The 19,359-nt window shown below is 41.6% G+C and overlaps 2 protein-coding genes across 5 annotated transcripts in view; both read right to left on the bottom strand.

Annotated features, from left to right (window-relative positions):
* The window catches only part of LOC135577187 (homer protein homolog 1-like), a 140,082-nt gene that overhangs the window by 95,124 nt on the left and 25,599 nt on the right, over window positions 1–19,359 (bottom strand). The gene's annotated exons all lie outside the window — the stretch shown is intronic.
* LOC135577186 (uncharacterized) lies at window positions 1,622–17,877 on the bottom strand. Its single transcript, XM_065045030.1, has 2 exons — window positions 1,893–17,877; window positions 1,622–1,786 (listed from the first exon to the last, which is right to left on the bottom strand). The coding sequence occupies exon 1, from the start codon at window positions 17,875–17,877 to the stop codon at window positions 16,063–16,065; it is 1,815 nt and encodes a 604-aa protein (XP_064901102.1). The 3' UTR covers window positions 1,622–1,786; window positions 1,893–16,062.

Raw genomic sequence — 19,359 nt, 5'->3', positions numbered from 1 at the left:
GTAACAGGGAGCGTCTGCCACAGTTTATTGCCACCTTGCCTTAAACCTTGACAATACACCTCAAAGATATTACACATCAAGTGTTAAACATGCTACACAGACAAGACTGACCTATTATTTCAGATTTCTTCAAACAGCAAAAAGGACACACAAAATTCAAAATAAAGTTGGTCACTAAATCAGTTAGCATACTTTGAGCACAGCAAGCAAACAGATTTTGCCCTCAGTATCTTACATTAAGAACAACCCTGTCGCAGCCCTCCTTGGCCTTCACCACATCATCAGGCACAGAAGATGCAAAAGCACTCAGAAGCCAAGAATTGTCTTGTGTCTCATCTCCTCTTTAGATGACTAACATCAGGTGGAGAAGGCTTTAACATATTAACTTAAAATTAATGAGACTGATGGAATAAATTATTTTGGTAGGTCAGTGTTAAATTCACTGCATGACAGATACTTTATTTTTTTTTCTTCATTTACCAAGCAAATTCGAGATACCAGTAGAGAAGTTTTAACTGAAACCACTAGTTGCATTACTATTTCTCAGAATACAATAAAAATCTGAATGACGGTGTTTTGTTCATTTTCCTTCAAACAAGCAATGGACCAAATTCATCCTAGATATGCTCAATGTCCAGATCAACAGCAAAAACTCATGTTTTGCTTTCTCACAAATCAGAGAAAACAAAAACTGAAACATAAAAACGTATTGTGCTGGTTTGACTGAAAATGAGTTAATTTTCTTCATGCATTTAGAAACCTTTCTTTTTCGTAGCTAGCATGGTCATTATTTGGATTTAGTTTGAGAACAAGCAGATAACACTCCAGCACAGAGTTAATGTTTTTAATTGCTCTGGTCTGAGAGCCAAGGACTTTCTGAGTGCTCTGCCCACAGGTGTAAGGCATCGAGGAAGGGAGGCATGGATGGGGCAGACCTTGACAGACATCCAAACTGATCAATAAGAGTATTCCATCCTATTAGCATCATGTTTCATATTTAAGGAGAGTCAGGATCTTCCACTCTCTCTCACGTTCTTCTTCGCTTTTTTTGTCAGAGATGGGGATCTTCCAGTCTCTCTTGCTCTCTTGGGCTCTCTCGCATTCTTCTTCACTCTTTTTATCAGAGCCAGGAAAGTTCGGTTCAGGACGTTTAATTAGGTCTTTTGTCATTTTGCAGAGGCCTTTGGGTCTTTCTAGCTTTTTTCCTTTTTTCTCTCTTCAGGATCAGCTGTTCGGAACCAGGTGCTGCTTCCTGGGACTGGCTGCTCAGTGTGGACAGAGTTTGTGAAGAATTGCCTTGAGTATATTTTATTTTATGTTCTATTTCTATTTTTTATATATATTTACTAGTAGTGTATTAGTATTTTGTTATTTTATTAAAATGTGTTTATCTCAATCTAAGTCTCTCCCTTCCCTTTTGATTCTCTCCCCTATTGGGGGGGGGGGGGTGTTCACCATGCAGAACCTCAGCTAGAAGTCTGTCTCTTGACTTCACAAAACATCTTGTAGTCTAGCACTGCTGTTTTCTGAGGCTCCCAAGATGGTAAAGGCACTCCTGATGAGCTCTAACAAGCAGAGTCAACATGCCCCCAAATTCCTGATCAAAACAGAACACACTGAATTATATTTGCCATTTAAGATACACTTCTTTATTGTGAATAAGATAGATACTATATAAAATAAAGACTTATATTCTAAAGCAAGGAAAAAACAACAAAATTCTCTTAGATTTTTGTTATAATGTCAGTGAATGTGAAGCTGCTTGCACTAGAGTAAAAAAAGGTACCTGGAGGATATACACAGTATACTGTTAACCTGATTTTAAAAGGAAGAGAAAAAGAAACATTGTACTTGCTTTAACTTCTTTTACCAGGTACTTTTTTTAAAGGTACTGTCCTAGTTTTGTTAAAAACAAGACCAGTTTCTCTTTTAGTGAATTTTCCTTTCAGCTAAGTTCTTCTAGGTAACTGCACTTTTCTGAATTTGGCTGCATGTTTTTCACACACCATTTGCTCCGGAGGTGATAACAGTAGCAATGGTATGCAGAAGAGGCCCAGGTTTAGACTTATTGCTATGGCAGCCAAGGCTGTTGATAAATTTTGCATGTCTCGTAAATGAGAGGGGTGTATTTGCAAGGAGGGGCAGACAGAACAGGTGACTAAAATTGACCAAATATTCCATCCCATACACGTTATACACCCTATAAAAGTGAGAGATCATGAGAGTCTCTCTCTCTTCAAACATGGCCAGCATCTGAAGAGGACCCTGCCTGTCATCCCTGTGATCCCAGGCCTGGTTCCAGACCCTGCATCCCTGAATCCAGTTCCAGTTTACTGCGGAGTCCAGCCCAGGACTTCCGGGTGCCTGCCCTGCAGCCACCAGAGCAATGCCAGCTCTGCCGCAGACAATGCTGGGCTACCCCGGGAAATTCAAGATTGGTTTTGTATATTTTTTATTATTTTCTCTATTTATTAGTAGCATTAGTAAAGCATTTTTAACTTTTTCCAACTTGCAAGTCTCTCTCCCTTTTCCTCCTATTACCTTTCCTTAGTGGTGAAGGCAGAGGGTTGACAGAGAGCATCTGCCATAGTTTATTGTCGCCCTGCAGTAAATGGCCACAGGTACAAACTGGAAGAAATGCCTCTTCTCCAGTGCCCTCAGCTATCCCCTGCTGCTCAAGTTCTGTGAGTAGGCAAATGAGCCAAAGCATTACAGGAAAAATCCACACCAAGAATTTATCACCAACTATGAAAGTTCCTCTAATGGCTGCATGAAGGTCCATAACTATAAGGTTTTCCTTTTTTGGCCTTCCACCCAACCTTCAAAAGCTCATTTTCATACCATGAATCAAGTGAGAACTTTGGGAGTCAGATGAGATAACATGAAACATCTTACCAAGGACAAGTACTTAGCTTTATTTTCACTCTTTTCGTTTCTGTTTATTAAGTTATTCCAGGGGTATATACATTTTCAGATTTTTTCTCGGTACCTAAGTGATTATTCCTCTAAATCATACAAGTAAATGGACAAAGATGTCTCTGAATTAACTTCTACCTTAAATTTATATTTAAATTACAAGATTGGAGAGAACTAGTCATCTGCTTTTAATGACTTAAGAGCAGTTAAATTACAGTAGGTTGAATTTTAGGATATTATTTTCACTATACGTAAATATCTAAGTAATCAAGATAGCAAAAATTGATCTGAAGTTGTATTTAATTCCTGGATTTTGCTCTGTCCAAAAATTCTTGCCAAGGAAGTAGAGAGGATTTCTTCTACCTTTATGACTAAACAATGAAGTTTAAGATATATAGCTATTTTTCACATGTAGTCACTAAAGCATTAACCAGAAGCAAATGGAAAAATGATCTAATATCAGGTTCTATTCTATGAACAAAGAACCCTGGAAAAAAACAGGCTAATGAGACATTTCTGAAAATAGTCTAGATGTTACCATTCCTGTAACAGCCCTTACATACAATAAACTTAGCTAAACTGCATCTGGAATATCAAACAGCCAGGCAATGGTCTAAAAATACCCATTTCCCTCCGTTCTACAGCATGGAAAACAACTTTGCCGCACTAGCAATACAAACAAAACTGAGAGGAATGAAGCCTAAACAGCACAATGTAGAGCAAGGGAAGAAATAATGTCATTCATACCTGTTAGGAAAAAAGTTTAGAAACATCCAAAAACAACTGATAACCAGGTTTTCTTTCTAGTTCCTCTAGTTCCTCAATAATCTCTGTATAGAGGTAATCTTTCCTTTGCAATTTACATCTAAAATGTCCCATGTGATGAAGTTGTGTGTCAGATTACTCTTACAGAACTCGTGCAAATATTTTAAGAGAGAACATAAAGCAGCTTCACTGTTCAGCTTGAATTTCTACCGTTAATTAGCACAGCACTTTAACACACAGCAATAAAATGAGCAAGTTAGTTTCTTGCCCTCTACACCATCAGTTTTCTGTAGTTAAAATAGACTTGAGTTTCAGTGATTCAGTTGATGATCTTTAAAACCCAGAGAAAGAAAAACAAACCAGGACCTGAATATGGTCCTCAGGGTCAGTATCTACATTCTTCAGAACCATTACAAGACCTATAGTTGTAAGGAAAAAGGAGAAAAAGAAAAAAGAAAAATCCTACAACAGTAGAACAAGCACAGTTCTTCAGACACAGAAGCAGACAGGGTGAGAGAACAAAGTTGCTTTGGGATCCAGAGATGCTGCTGGTGAGCCAGGACTCCATGTTTTGCCTTACAAGCAGACTCAGCAGCCCTCTCCTTTCCATGGGACCAGAGAAGGAGGATAAGGAGGAAGGCTCCAACAGGACATGATTTTCAAATCTACTGCAATCTCCAGAATGCAAGCCAATTCCCATCCAGCATGTTTTCCTTGTCATGTTTAATAGACACTCTTGAATTAGTTCACGGACTCTTTGAGATCTAAAATTCAGTAATTTCCTTTGTGAAACAATTTTCAGCCTGTGAGAAGGGCTGTTACTGCCACTTGCAAACAACTAATTAGACCAATTGATGCTCACAAGGTGAGAATTAAGCCAAATTGGATGGGGCTACTTAGGTGCTGTTGCTGAGAGATAGATGGGGAGAAACAGCATCCTGCAAACACATGAAGACTGTTTGGTGGGATATAAGGGTCATAAGACAACAGTGGTAGAAGTACAACCCACAGTAGCACATTCAAACAATTGACAGACTGAAAACCCCTGCTTTATCCTGAAATGAAAGCATGAGACTGTCAAAAAATCAACAAAGATTGGTTAGATCAATTTAGTTGTTGTAATGAAATCCTTCAGCAGCACTGACAAGTGTCACTACACAGCTAGCACAGCAAGAAGAAACCAAGAACAGAGGGTTGGCACTAGGACTAGTGCTGTATTTCACAGGTATATGGCAACAAAGTTCAGGCATTTGACAATAGAGACATATGAGGATTTTGGAACCTAAAAAAGAATAGAAGGAAGACAAAAACATAGAATTAATTAATAAAATGTTTCCACTGAGATAAATCAGCAATTATATGGTAAACAGTGATAGTATTTAAAAATTAGTATTTTTAGATGAAGTTTAACTGATGTTTTTCAGATCATCTTTGAAAGAAAACACTCAACTAATAGTAGTCATGATTTTGATATTTTGAAGACTAGATCTCTCAGCAACTGGGTTCTAGACTGGCTGGATCATTGGGCTGAGGCCAATTGCATGAGGTTTAACAAGGCCAAGTGCTGGGTCCTGCATTTGGGTCACACCACCACCATGCAGCGCCACAGGCTTGGAGAAGAGTGGCTAGAAATCTGCTTGGCGGAAAAGGATATGGGAGTGTTGATAGACAGCCGGCTGAATATGAGCCAGCAGTGTGCCCAGGTGGCCAAGAAGGCCAACAGCATCCTGGCTTGTATCAGGAATAGTGTAGACAGCAGGACTAGAGAAGTAATTGTTCCACTGTACTCAGCACCGGTGAGTCCCCACCTTGAATACTGTGTTCAGTTTTGGGCCCCTCATTATAGGAAAGACATTGAGGTACTAGAGAGAGTTCAGAGGAAGGCGACAAAGCTGGTGAGGGACTGAGGGAACTGGGGCTGTTTAGCCTGGAGAAAAGGAGGCTGAGAGGAGACCTTATCACTCTCTACAACTACCCGAAAGGAGGTTCTAGCATGGAGGGTGTCAAGACTCTTCTCCCAAGTAGCAAGTGATAGGACAAGGGGAAACGGCCTCAAGTTGCACCAGGGAAGGTTCAGATTGTATATTAGGAAAAAAATTATTCACGGAAAGGGTTATGAAGCAGTGTAACAGGCTGCCCAGGGAAGTGATTGAGTCACCATCCCTGGAGGTGTTTAAAATGTGCATAGACGAGGTTCTTAGGGATATGGTTTAGTGCTAGAGTTAGGTTATGGTTGGACTTGATGATCTTGAAGGTCTTTTCCAAATGAAAACTATTCTATTCTATTCTGTTCTGTTCTGTTCTATGACATGCCTCCTTCATGTGAAAATGCTTTTTTGTTTTGGTGGGCCTGGCACTTGTCATTCTTTTCATTTCCAGTTTAAAACCCACAAAACCCTTATTTAACATTAAGAAGTTGTCAGTTAACAGTCACTTTTCAGAGCTTTTACAGTTAACCTTCAGAAATAAACACCTTTAAATAAATGATTAGTGCAACCTGTACTTTGACTGCGGACAGCTCAAAGCTGAAGTCATGCCTTCACCAGCAGCAGTGGAAGTTTCAGAACTTACATATGGAGTGAGTGGAATGAACCAGGCTGAATAAACATGCATTTCATCACTGTCACCATCAATCAACCTTCAAATAATTCACAATCCCTTCAAGACTGCTACAGCTGCCTGCTAAGTTTCAAGAAGAATCATTGGTCCACATCACAAGATGAGAATTGAATTATTTCATTTGTATCAAGGAACTGAATTAGACTCCTAGAAAGGTAAAAAGAAAATTAATTTTATATTCATAAGTAACAAATCCATTTGAAACAACCTACTGAGCACTGCAGGAACTATAAAGCCTCTTTAATTCTCTTTGAGTATGTTATTACCATACCAGAAAGTCCCTCCCTTTTGATAACAACACTATTGAATTTCAGAAGCACTGGTTGCTATAAGTGAAAGTGACAGATCTCTATTTCCTTGATTGTTCACACCACGTAACAGGTTCTGAGACTCCTCCAAATGCTAGATACCCAAATCCTGTCCCTGATGGGCCTCCAGAGCAGTTTGCTCATCAAATCACTCAAGACATTTCTAGGACAGCTCCAAATCCCATTTCCCCCAGTGACGTGCCCTTCACTGTCAGGCTACTTCCCACCATAATGGCGAGTTCACAGCAAGCATACAGGGCACAATCCATTTTTAAATATACTAGTATGACCATACACTGTGCCTGGAGCAAACAGTGTCCTGCACAGCCTGCTACAAAGGCTGACGTGGGAATAGGTACACAGGTCTGCACAGTAAATGTTAGTCAAGAGATTGTGCCAAGTATTATGCCATGAGGACAGGCTCTGATTGCTGGAGAGGAATGGCCATACCTAGACTGGACTGTCTCGCTGATGAGCAGCTCATAGGGAAGACAACCATGTTGGAAGCAGAGTAACTGCAGCAGCACTACCCTTGGGTATTGCTATCCAAATAATATAAGGAAACTTTTCTTCACTGACAGTTCATGCCCTTTCTTTGATTGTGCTGGTGGAGGCTGGTAAAGAAAAAGTATCATGTGTTAGTTGTATTGGAACTAGATCATCAACTAGTTTGCAAAGGATACTTTAAAATATAGTTTATACTACAGAAAGGCACCTACAATTACTGAAGTTCTAACCCCAAGATAGCAGATCGGTATCAGAGCTTTACCCAGATAGAAGTCAGTTTACTTGTTGGAAGTGTAATTACAGGACACCATCAGATCTCAGGAAACTTCCCAGCATTTTGACAAACTGAGCAACAAAATGCACACCACAGAGTTTGTGCATAAGTGTTGGCTCAAGTGCCTGTGTGACAGATAAACTGGAATTTTCCTTTTTTTTTTCACACAGATTTGGAATTGCCTACATTGAATGCTTATACTTAATAGTTCAATGAAAATATTCAAGCAATAAATGTGGAGGGGTTGCTGTTAGATGGAGATTTGTTACTGAACCAGCCAGGAATTTCAAGGCTGGAAACAGGACCTGCCGTCGGAGAAAAGCAACTCCGAAATAACAAGGCCCCAACGTGGTGTAAATCAGTGGACCTATCAGCAGTGAGACTTCGGTGCGTGGATAGCTCGTGAACATAGATGATATCCAATTAAAGAATGCATGCTTGGAGCGTGGACGCATGATCAGAGAATAGTTGCATATATAAGGAGGCTTGTTTCTGTAATAAATGGCTTTGCGTGATTCACATTGAATCGGAATGCTGAGTCCTTTATTCACTCCAACAAATGGTGACCCAGATGTGATGCTCTGAACAGCGTATCACTATGATCGGGGAAAAGCCTGGAGCGGCCCAGCCGGAGGTGGATCAGATGGACTGAGAACCGGGCGGAGGCATACGGACATTCTGCAGACAAATTTGTTGAAGAAATCACCAGAAAAGGTGAGTGGCTGGGGCAGGAGGAGGGAAGACTGAAGCTCCTCCTGATATTCTCTCTGTGAGAGGACTTAAATATTAAGAAAGTAACATACGTAGACTGTTAGTTTGGTGTAGAACTAACAGTTACCTGGCAGAAACCGAGAAGGCTTTTAAACTTGAACTTTTGGAGGATATAGGGCAGAAATTATGGGATAAGGTCAGCAAGGGAGATAAAGAAGCTAAATCGTTAGCAACTACACGGAAGATTATAATTACCACCTTAAAAGATCTTAAGGCTGAACGGTCTGCTGCTGCCAGAGTTTTTGCAGCTTTGCAGCCTGATAAGAAACCTATAAGTTGCTTGAAGTTTACCCGGTTCGTGTCTTTGATACTCTCCCTACTCCATCCCCTGCTGTGCCTTTGGCACCCCCGTTGGCTCAGCAGTCCGGGGCGGGGGGAGGAAAAATGCCAAGCGGGTGGCCTCCTGTACCATTGCCCAACCCTGATGAGAATAGCAAGTCCAAAGAACTGGAGTCAGACAACTTGCCCAAGGAACCTGTGAAAGCTGAGAATGCTAAGGTCGTAAACAAGTGTACTATCAGTCCTTTTACCAATTTGTATCTGCCTTTACCGCCTTTTAACCCTCCAACTTCCACGAGAGAGCAGAAGGAGTCGCCGGATAAGAACCGGGCAAAAGAACTGTGTGAAGGATTAGATCAGCTAATAGCGAGTGAATCCAGCAGTCAGCAATGCGGTCATGGTGATCGTGATGGGAAAGGGGGTGCGCCTGGGGACTCAGGTTATATGAATAATTATGATGCTAGAAAACATTGGCGAAAATGTGAACTGTTCTGAACCCCCCTGTTACTAATGATTCTCCAGCACCATTCAAGTCCATGTTATCTGATGACTCGGATGAGGATGAGGGTCTGCAGCATTTTTTTTAAAAGTTAACAGGAAAAAGAGTATGTGTACATGTTGCCCCGAGATCAGATAAAAACCATGAAAGACTCAAGCAAAATTAGACCTATGCAATGTAACAGCTATAGATCATTTAGGATGGAACGATGGGGACTCGTTGAAAGGGGCAGGTATCCCACAACTCTTGGAACAGACACTAATTGGCACACCACAATTACAGGCGCTATTAGTTTCTGAAATCCTGAGGCAGTCAACAGATCTCGCATATTAAGCTATGATAAAGGTGCCTGAAACCAACAAAGCAGCCAAATCTTTTATAACTACTATCAGGGTCCCAGTGAGAATTACATGCAATTTATTGACCATCTTCAAGAGGCCATCAATAAGCAGGTTGAAAACTTAGAAGTTAAGGAAGCACTGGTGTTGAAATTCACAGTAGAGAATGCTAATGTTTGCTATCAACATGTTATCTGCGAGTTTTACAATACATATTATGTGCTCCTGTGTATTGCCTCTCGGAAAATCAAGCAGCTTGTCAGGAATGTGACTTAATTGTTTTACTAGTTGTTTTTAAGTGCGCCGTAAAGCCTTCTCCCCATTTTTCCCACGCACACTGCAAGCAGCCCTGTGCTTTCCCCCCTCCCTCCCTCTTCTCATGGTTTTTACTTACAAAATGGGGTCAGAAATGACTGTTTTCAGTCATGTTCCTAAGAAATCAGTATTGGGAGGTGTTTTAGAACATAGGAAAGCACTTGGAAATAGGAGAAATTATTGAAATTAGTGTTGGCTGCTGTGTAAGTTTAAATAATTGGGAAAAGTGTCCGGAGAATAGAATCTTGAAGTATAACACCTTGTTGCAATTAATGTTATTTTTAAGGTGAGAAGAGCAGGACAAAAATAAATCTCTACAAGAGATCATTAAATCGTTTCAGACAGTTTTACAGGCAGAACAATTTGAACTTCAACAAGCTGAGAGAGTTAACTGATAACACACAGGTCAGAAAACTTTCTGAAGTCTGCAAGATAATTTCCTTATTAACCTCTTTTCTTTGTGGGTATCTGTTTAAGCATGTTGCAATTTTGGTTGGTCTTTCTTATATGGTATGATAAGTTTGCCAGAGCCTCCTACTTTGTACCAGTGATTACACCAGCTGCGTGGCCTTGGCTACATCTGAACTGCAGCAAGAAGAGAAAGAAAAAAAAATAAGGAAAAACCTGGCTGCCCGCTTTCAAGGCAGTAAAAGGGGGGTTTTCTCTCCCCACCACTGCAGCAACGTTGTAATACTGATGGAGCAGTCTGGGGTGAAATTTAAAGGCATCCCTAGCAGATCCGTAGTTCTAACCAAACTCGAAAGTTAAACCAAAAATTTGTTAATAGACTTATTCTGTGATAACTAGTTGTAAAAGACTTCTTAGTAAATTCACCGTGATAGTTTTTGAGATCATGGGAAAGAAAGAAAGAAAGACCGTTTTTATTTTTTGAGACCAATGGAATGCCAAATTTGGAACAAAGATTTACCATATGAATTCTTGCATTTGCCAGAAAGCCCTATACCTCTTGTGGGTCAAGATTTGTTAAGCAAATTGTAAGCTCAAATAACATTTTCTGAGAATTCTGTTTAGGTGCATGGCCTACAAGAAGCTGTGTGGATGGTGCAGATCTGCTTGCTGCAAGTGAGAAATCTCCAAGGACATTTCGAATGCTGTATTTCCACTGGTATTAACAGCCAATGTTTCGATAAAGCAAACACTACATTGATAGAACTGAAACAGGACTTCGATCCGGTAAGGGAAAACAATATCCAATAAATATGACAACCAAAATGGAATTAGAGACTTTGGTGAATAAATTTCTGACAACCCTACAAGCTAACTGCATTTGATTGGACTTGCAGATTTGTCTATGAAACAACCTGTGGCTATTGTGGGACAGTATGATGAGAATGCTAACAGACTGATATACCAATTGTTACTCTGATCAAGAAAATGCAGGGAATGAATTTAAGTCTTAATAGGCCATGATCCTTTTGTCATATATGTACCATTTGTGACATTTAATTTTGATTTTTTGTTTGTAATCTATGTCTTTGTAAATTGCACTAGCTGGTTTTCTTAACAGCACAGCTTTTGGCATGCCTAAATGTAAATAGCTGCAGAACCTGCAAGTCTTTAACATCAGGTCACAGACCATACTTGTATTTGGTCTGATCCTACATAGTTGAACAGTTTTTGTTGATGGTTCTGGGAAGTCTCATAAAGCTGTAGTGGTTAGGCATGAAGATAACAATTGGCATCATTCTGTAAAAATTATTGAAGGTTCAACCCAATTAGCAGAACTTGGCGCAGCTTTACATTGCTTAGAGCTTTTTAAGGAGGAAACTCTAAATTTGATTTGTGATTTTGAGTACATAGTCAAGGTTCAATGCATGTATCTGATTCTGACCTGTATTTTTTTTTTTTTTAAACAAAAAGGGGTGGAAGTAGGAAAAGCACCACAAAACCTATTGTCAAAAGCACTGTATGTGTTGAAACACTTTGCAAGTATGACCGTAAAACATGCTAAATCAGAAAGAACCTACATCAGTTATGGTCAAATCACTAGTTAATGGTAAATGGAAAAGGCCACATCAATTGATAACCTGGGGAAAAGGTTATGTTTGTGTCATTACAGGCCAAGGATCAAAGTGGATTCCTGTGAAATAGGTCAAGCCATGGCTGAATAAAGACAACAAAGATTCAACGGATGCAGACGGACAGGAGGGAGATAAGTTGTGAGGACTGTTTCAGATGTAAACCATGGATCCTAATTCAGCGTTATAGATGCTCACAGACCTGGTGATCTAGAAGCCTATTAGCAAGCAGGTGGTGTACCTTCTGTGGAGAATGGCAATTTGAGCAAACAGCAGGAGGGCCAAAAGGGCGATATTACACTTAGAAAATCAATGCAAAGATGAGTGTCGAGGGTTAAGATTGCAGGGTGACAATAAAACCCTGGCAGATGTATTGTTAACCCCCTCTCCCCCTCCCCACTTCCCCCTTTTTGCCCCTCCCTCTCCCCCCTTTCCACTAAGGAGAAGCGATTGGGAGGAAAAGAAGGACAGAGAGAAGAGAGTTGGAAAAAATTAAAGATGTTTTACTAATGCTACTAATAAGAATAGAGAAAATAATACAAAATATACAAAACCAATCTTGAAAGTCTCAGCAACTGCAGAGCCGGCACCTGAAGTCCTGGATTAGACTCTGCAGCCAACCGGAGCTGGATTCAGTCTCTCACTAGGACTCAGTTCGCAAGGATGACTAGCAAGGTCCTCTCCTAATGTCGGCCATAAGGAAAAAGGGAAAAAAAAAGGGACGAGATCCTCGTGATCTCGCACTTCTATATGAAGTATTCACGTGAATGGAATGTTATACACAGTTGGTCAGTTTCTTGGTCTCTTGTTTCTCATCGCCCCTCTCGCGAGATGTCCATCCGTGCTTATCAATAAGTTTGCATTCCATTGCTAGGTTTACCAAAACATGTGTCTGGTGCTCCAGGAAAATGCAGTTAATATGAAGGCTTTAGCTGACAGGCAAAATTCACTGAAAGAGAAACTTGTTTTTAACAAAACCAGGACATTCCACCCCTTATAATATGCCATTCACTGAATACTTAAACCTTATCAATACAATCTATCAATACAATCTAATTAATCACTACTACTATATATATATATATATATATACATATGTACATATATACACAGGAGTAATTAATCAGTGGACCATCCTTTAAAAAGTTCATTAAGTTCATTTTGTCACGACAGTCTCCCAGGGCAGGAAAAATGGTACAAGTGCATCTCATGACCACTGTTTGTGGGTTAAAGACATCAACTTCGAAGAAGTTGCCAGGCGCCACTCGAAGAAGCTAGCTCTGGTTTCATCATCACTTTCTTGATCTGAAAGACACTTATTAAATACTGTTAGTATGGCAATTCACATCATGCAGTTCAGTATTGAATATTTTCACCTAAACTCAAATCCCCTTGAGGTACACACCGAACTTCTCCACCCTTAAGCATCACCCACCAGGTGCTGCCAGGTCCCTGGGCAAAAACAATCCCACGAACGGGCTTGCCTTTGCCTGAGGCAGGAGTAACCCAGACTGCCTTTCCTAACATGTTTTTCATGTGTACTACAGGGACTTTATCTCCTTCTACAGTCCGTAGAATTTCTGATTGGGCAGGCCTGGCTTGATTGGTTGATCCCCTGGTGTTGACCAACCAAGTGGCTTTTGCTAAATGTGAATCCCAGTTTTTAAAGGTTCCACCACCAAGTGCCTTTAGTGTAGTTTTTAACAAACCATTGTACCTTTCAATTTTCCCAGAGGCTGGTGCATGATATGGAATATGATATACCCACTCAACACCATGTTATTTGGCCCAATTGTCTATAAGACTGTTTTTGAAATGAGTACCGTTGTCTGATTCAATTCTTTCTGGCATACCGTGTCGCCAAAGGACTTGCTTTTCAAGGCCCAAGATAGTATTTCGGGCTGTAGCATGAGGTACGGCATATGTTTCCAACCATCCAGTGGTTCCTTCCACCATTGTAAGTATATAACGCTTACCTTGACGTGTTTGTGGAAGTGTAATATAATCAATCTGCCAAGCTTCTCCATACTTATACTTTAACCATCGCCCCCCATACCATACAGGCTTTAACCGTTTCGCTTGTTTGATTTCGGCGCAAGTCTCACATTCATGAATAACCTGTGAAATAGTGTCCATAGTTAAATCCACCCCTCGATCGCGAGCCCATTTATATGTTGCATCTCTACCTTGATGCCCTGAAGCATCATGGGCCCACCGAGCTAGGAAAAGTTCACCTTTATGTTGCCAGTCCAAGTCCACCTCAGCTACTTTAATCTTAGCAGCTTGATCTGCTTGTTGGTTGTTTAGATGTTCCTCCGTGGCTCGACTTCTAGGCACATGAGCATCTACATGACGAACTTTCACAGGCAGGCGAGCAGCAATGTCTTGCCACAGTGTGGCAGCCCAAATGGGTTTACCTCTGCGCTGCCACTTGCTTTTCTTCCATTGCTGTAGCCACCCCCACAAGGCATTTGCTACCATCCATGAGTCAGTATAGAGATAAAGTATTGGCCACTTCTCTCGTTCAGCAATGTCCAAAGCCAGCTGGATGGCTTTCACTTCTGCAAATTGACTAGATTCACCTTGTCCTTCAGTGGCTTCTGTAACTTGTCGTGTGGGACTCCACACAGCAGCTTTCCACCTTCGATGTTTTCCTACAAGACAACAGGATCCATCTGTGAACAGTGCATACTGCTTATCAGTCTCTGAAAGAGCATTATACGGTGGTGCTTCTTCAACACGTTTTAGTTCCTCCTCATCTGGAGACATCCCAAAGTCTTTGCTTTCTGGCCAGTCTGTAATCACTTCTAAGATCCCTGGGCGACTGGGATTTCCAATTCGAGCTCGTTGCGTGATCAATGCAATCCATTTACTCCACGTAACTTCGGTTGCATGATGTGGAGAGGGAACCGTCCCTTTGAACATCCAACTCAGCACCGGCAGTCGAGGTGCCAGGAGGAGCTGTGCTTCAGCACCGATCACTTCTGAAGCAGCTCGAACTCCTTCGTATGCTGCTAGTATCTATTTTTCAGTTGGAGTATAGTTGGCCTCAGATCCTTTGTATCCTCGACTCCAAAAACCTAAGGGTCGACCGCAGGTTTCTCCTGGTGCTTTCTGCCAGAGGCTCCAGGTAAGTCCATTATCTCTGGCTGCGGTGTAGAGCACATTTTTAACATCTAGTCCAGTCCGAACTGGTCCAAGGGCCACCGCATGAGTTATCTCACGCTTAATTTGTTCAAATGCTTGTCGTTGTTCCGGGCCCCACTCAAATTGGTTCTTTTTACGAGTCACTCGATAGAGAGGGCTCACAATCTGGCTGTAGTCAGGAATATGCATTCTCCAAAAACCTACAACGCCCAAGAAAGTCTGTGTCTCCTTTTTATTAGTAGGTGGAGACATTGCTGCAATTTTGTTGATCACATCCATTGGGATCTGACGACGGCCATCTTGCCATTTTATTCCTAAAAACTGGATCTCTCGTGCAGGTCCCTTGACCTTGCTTCGTTTTATGGCAAAACCAGCATCCAAAAGAATCTGAATTATTCTCTCACCTTTCTCGAAGACTTCTTTCGCTGTGTCGCCCCATATGATGATGTCATCAATATATTGCAAGTGTTCTGGAGCTTTACCTTGCTCCAGCGTGGTCTGGATCAGTCCATGGCAGATGGTAGGACTGTGTTTCCACCCCTGGGGCAAGCGATTCCACGTGTACTGGATGCCTCCCCAGGTGAAAGCAAACTGCGGCCTGCACTCTGCTGCTACAGGAATAGAAAAAAATGCATTAGCAATGTCAATTGTAGCATACCACTGAGCTGCCTTTGACTCCAGTTCGAATTGCAGTTCTAGCATGTCAGGCACAGCAGCACTCAATGGTGGCATAACTTCATTCAGACCACGATAATTTACTGTTAGTCTCCACTCATCACTGGACTTACGCGCTGGCCAAATTGGGCTGTTAAAAGGTGAGCGAGTCTTACTGATCACACCCTGGCTTTCCAATTGACAGATCAACTTCTGGATAGGAATCAAAGAGTCTCGGTTGGTGCGATATTGCCGGCGATGCACTGTCGTGGTAGCAATTTGCACCTGCTGATCGTCAACCATCAGCAGTCCTACAACAGAAGGATCATCTGAAAGACCAGGCAAATCAGACAGTTGTTCAATTTTCTCAGTGTCCACAGCTGCTATACCAAATCCCCCCTATACCCTTTTGGGTCCTTAAAATACCCTCTCCTGAGGTAGTCTATGCCAAGGATGCACGGAGCATGTGGACCAGTCACAATGGGATGCTTTTGCCAGTTTTTTCCAGTTAGGCTCATTTCAGCCCCTACAACAGTCAGTTCCTGGGATCCCCCAGTCACTCCAACAATATTGATGGATTGCGTTCCTTTATAATTAGAAGGAATTATCGTGCACTGAGCACCAGTGTCCACTAAAGCTTTGTACTCCTGGGGGTGTGTTGTACCAGGCCATCGTATTTGTACAGTCCAATAAACTCTGTTATCCCTTTCCTCCACCTGGTTGGAGGCAGGGTACCTTTAATTTCTGTTTTGCACGGTCTCTGGGTGTGAATTAGAGGTTCCTTCAAGAGCATCAGAATCTCTTCTGGAGAGATTGGAGCAGCCACCTTCCTAGGAGTTTTTCCTTTTATCTCACGTACTCGTTCTTGAAGTTCTGAGGTAGGTCTTCCATGCCACTTATTCATGTTTTCTCCCTGCTCATGTAGGAAGAACCACAGTGAACCTCTTTTTGTGGGCTGCCTCTGTCCTCTCTCTCGAGATTGGAAACGCCTTTTCCTAATAGCTGAAACATAGGTTTGTGCAGGTCGTGAATGGTATGTGTCTTCTCTGAGTTCTTTGATTTCTTGCAACAGCTTTTCAAACCGGTCATCAGATTTTTCACGCAGTTTCTCTACAGCAGAGACACAAGCCCGTAGAGAACCAGCAAGGCTGTCCTCAAAGTTCCGGAGCTGCTCAATCACTTCAGTAATATCTTGTACACCTCCAGCTGTCCAGACCATTCCTGCCAATGACTTAGCATATGCAGGGAGTGCACTTTGTACAAATCTGCGCCACAGAGGTCGTGTACAATTGATTCTGTCTGGGTCTGTCCCCTCTTGGTTGTCTGGTCCAAAATAGATGATCCCTCGCACAGCTAATTCTCTCAGGAACTGAATACCTCTCTCCATAGTATTCCATTTCCCTAACTTGGATATACAATCTTCCTTGTAGGGAAATCTTACTTTCATAGCTGCCAGGAGTAGGGTCCAGAGGGTAGTGGCATTAGACTCTCTTGAAATTGCCCTATCAATGGTGGAATCTCTTGACAGAGATCCCAGCTGCCTGGCTTCACCACCTTCCAATTCAATTGTTTCTGCCCCATTGTCCCAGCATCGGAACAGCCAGGTTAAAATATTCTCGCCTTCACAACGACTAAAGTCTTTTCGCAGATCTCTCAGCTCACCTGGAGAAAAGGACCGAGTGGTGGTCACTTCATCTCCTCCTTGTCCTGATGATGCACCTTGGGTTGATGTTGGCCCTGTGCCATCATCTGCTGCACGGGCAGTCTTTCTAGTGACTTTCTTACAACCAGCTACTGATGCTGTTATGGGTTCACCATCATTTGATTCATTTCCAGAGTCTGAATGACTGTCACAGTGGCTACAGCAGCAACAGTGCCCAGTGTGTGAAGAAGTGGGGGCTGCCTTGTTAGCCTTTGAGGCTGGAGAAGTAATGTTATCTGCAGCGACCTTGGCAGAGGAACTCTGCGGAGGAGCTGTAGCTTCAGCCTGGGAAGCCGCCGTTGGGGGGGCAGTGGCTGCAGCGGCAGCTTTTGCTGTTTTGCTCTTTCTCGAGCGGCTCGGAGTGCTTTTTGCTAAAGCTTCCGAAGACGCACCGCAAATCTCAGGACAACAAAGAGACGCAAACCTCCTGTTGAATGCCATTTCTCTTAACAGAGGCACAAACTGACACACATTCAGCAAACCAGATAACACCATCACAGTTCTATCAAAACTCCAAGGATATTCAAAGCTCTCTAAAACATTTGCGAACTGTCCTAGCGAAAAAACGAAAGTATTGTTAGTCAGCCTTTCTAAAGATTCGCTCGACCAATTAGCAAACACAGAGCCGTACTGCTCTTTAATCTCTCCTGGAGGCTTTTCAAGGTAAAGCAGAAGCGAGTAGAAATTCATTAGCGGCTGCAGTATAATGAAATAAACCAGTGACAAACCACACAGTATCATCATGACTCTTGTCCAGTTCCTTGTTGTTATATAATGAATACCTCAATTTAAAAAGAAGGCCCAACACAGATATGGAATCAGTGAGCACAATGTAGAAAATAACTGATACAACTTAAGCCATAACATCTTTAAATCAGTGTAATTCACTTTGCCTTAATACAACTAAATAATATCCAAAGCAAACAGACGCGCAAGTATCACAACTCTATGGGTTGGCAACGTGCCAAGAAAATTGAAAGGTACGTTAGAGCAGTAGAAAAGCCAAAAATCTTCACATTTACCCCTTTCTCTTTGCCCCACGTTGGGCGCCAATTATCTGTCGAGGGTTAAGATTGCGGGGTGACAATAAAACCCTGGCAGATGTATTGTTAACCCTCTCTCCCCCCCCCCACTTCCCCCTTTTTACCCCTCCCTCTCCCCCCTTTCCACTAAGGAGAGGCGATTGGGAGGAAAAAAAGGACAGAGAGAAGAGAGTTGGAAAAAATTAAAGATATTTTACTAATGCTACTAATAAGAATAGAGAAAATAATACAAAATATACAAAACCAATCTTGAAAGTCTCAGCAACTGCAGAGCCGGCACCTGAAGTCCTGGATTAGACTCTGCAGCCAATCGGAGCTGGATTCAGTCTCTCACTAGGCCTCAATTCGCAGGGACGACTAGCAAGGTCCTCTCCTAATGTCGGCCATAAGGAAAAAGGGAAAAAAAAAGGGACGAGATCCTCGTGATCTCGCACTTCTATATGAAGTATTCACGTGAATGGAATGTTATACACAGTTGGTCAGTTTCTTGGTCTCTTGTTTCTCGTCGCCCCTCTCGCGAGATGTCCATCCGTGCTTATCAATAAGTTTGCATTCCATTGCTAGGTTTACCAAAACATGTGTCTGGTTCTCCAGGAAAATGCAGTTAATACGAAGGCTTTAGATGACAGGCAAAATTCACTGAAAGAAAAACTTGTTTTTAACAAAACCAGGACAATGAGGCAAAATTATGAGACATTCCTGCCATAGTATCTATTGCACTCTTTCTCACTGATCTAGCAGCTGGTAAAGCTTTAGGAGACATATCAAAGTTCAGCTATTGTTCTTTTAAATAGGTTAATTTAACTCTTGAAATACTAATAACAGATGTTGATGGTATTAGACATGTTACTCTACAAATTCACGCAGTTATAAATGTTCTGTTTTTAACATTAGGATTATGGTTGTGCTGTATTAACTTGTTTGATTATTCTAAATCTATTAATAAGTGCTTTAGACAAACTAGAACCAGACATAAATAAGATTGTCATAGTAAAGTTAAGGTTTGACATATAGCTTATAAGTTTTGGAATAAGTGGGTAGTTGTTTGATCTTATTAAATAAGGTATAATTGCATTATATGTAACTGTAATTATTGTGTTAATCATATGCTGTATATTGCAGTGTATTTCAAAGATGATTCAGTGCGCTGTAAATGGGGCCTGGCTGGTTCAAGAAGAAAAAA

Source organism: Columba livia, chromosome W, assembly GCF_036013475.1.
Source record: "Columba livia isolate bColLiv1 breed racing homer chromosome W, bColLiv1.pat.W.v2, whole genome shotgun sequence".
Taxonomy (NCBI): Eukaryota; Metazoa; Chordata; class Aves; order Columbiformes; family Columbidae; genus Columba; species Columba livia.
This window is presented reverse-complemented; position numbering and strand designations above follow the sequence as displayed.

Coding starts and splice junctions, on each gene's coding strand:
- LOC135577186 (XM_065045030.1), bottom strand. CDS start 17,877: ATGATGATACTGTGTGGTTTGTCACTGGTTTATTTCATTATACTGCAG.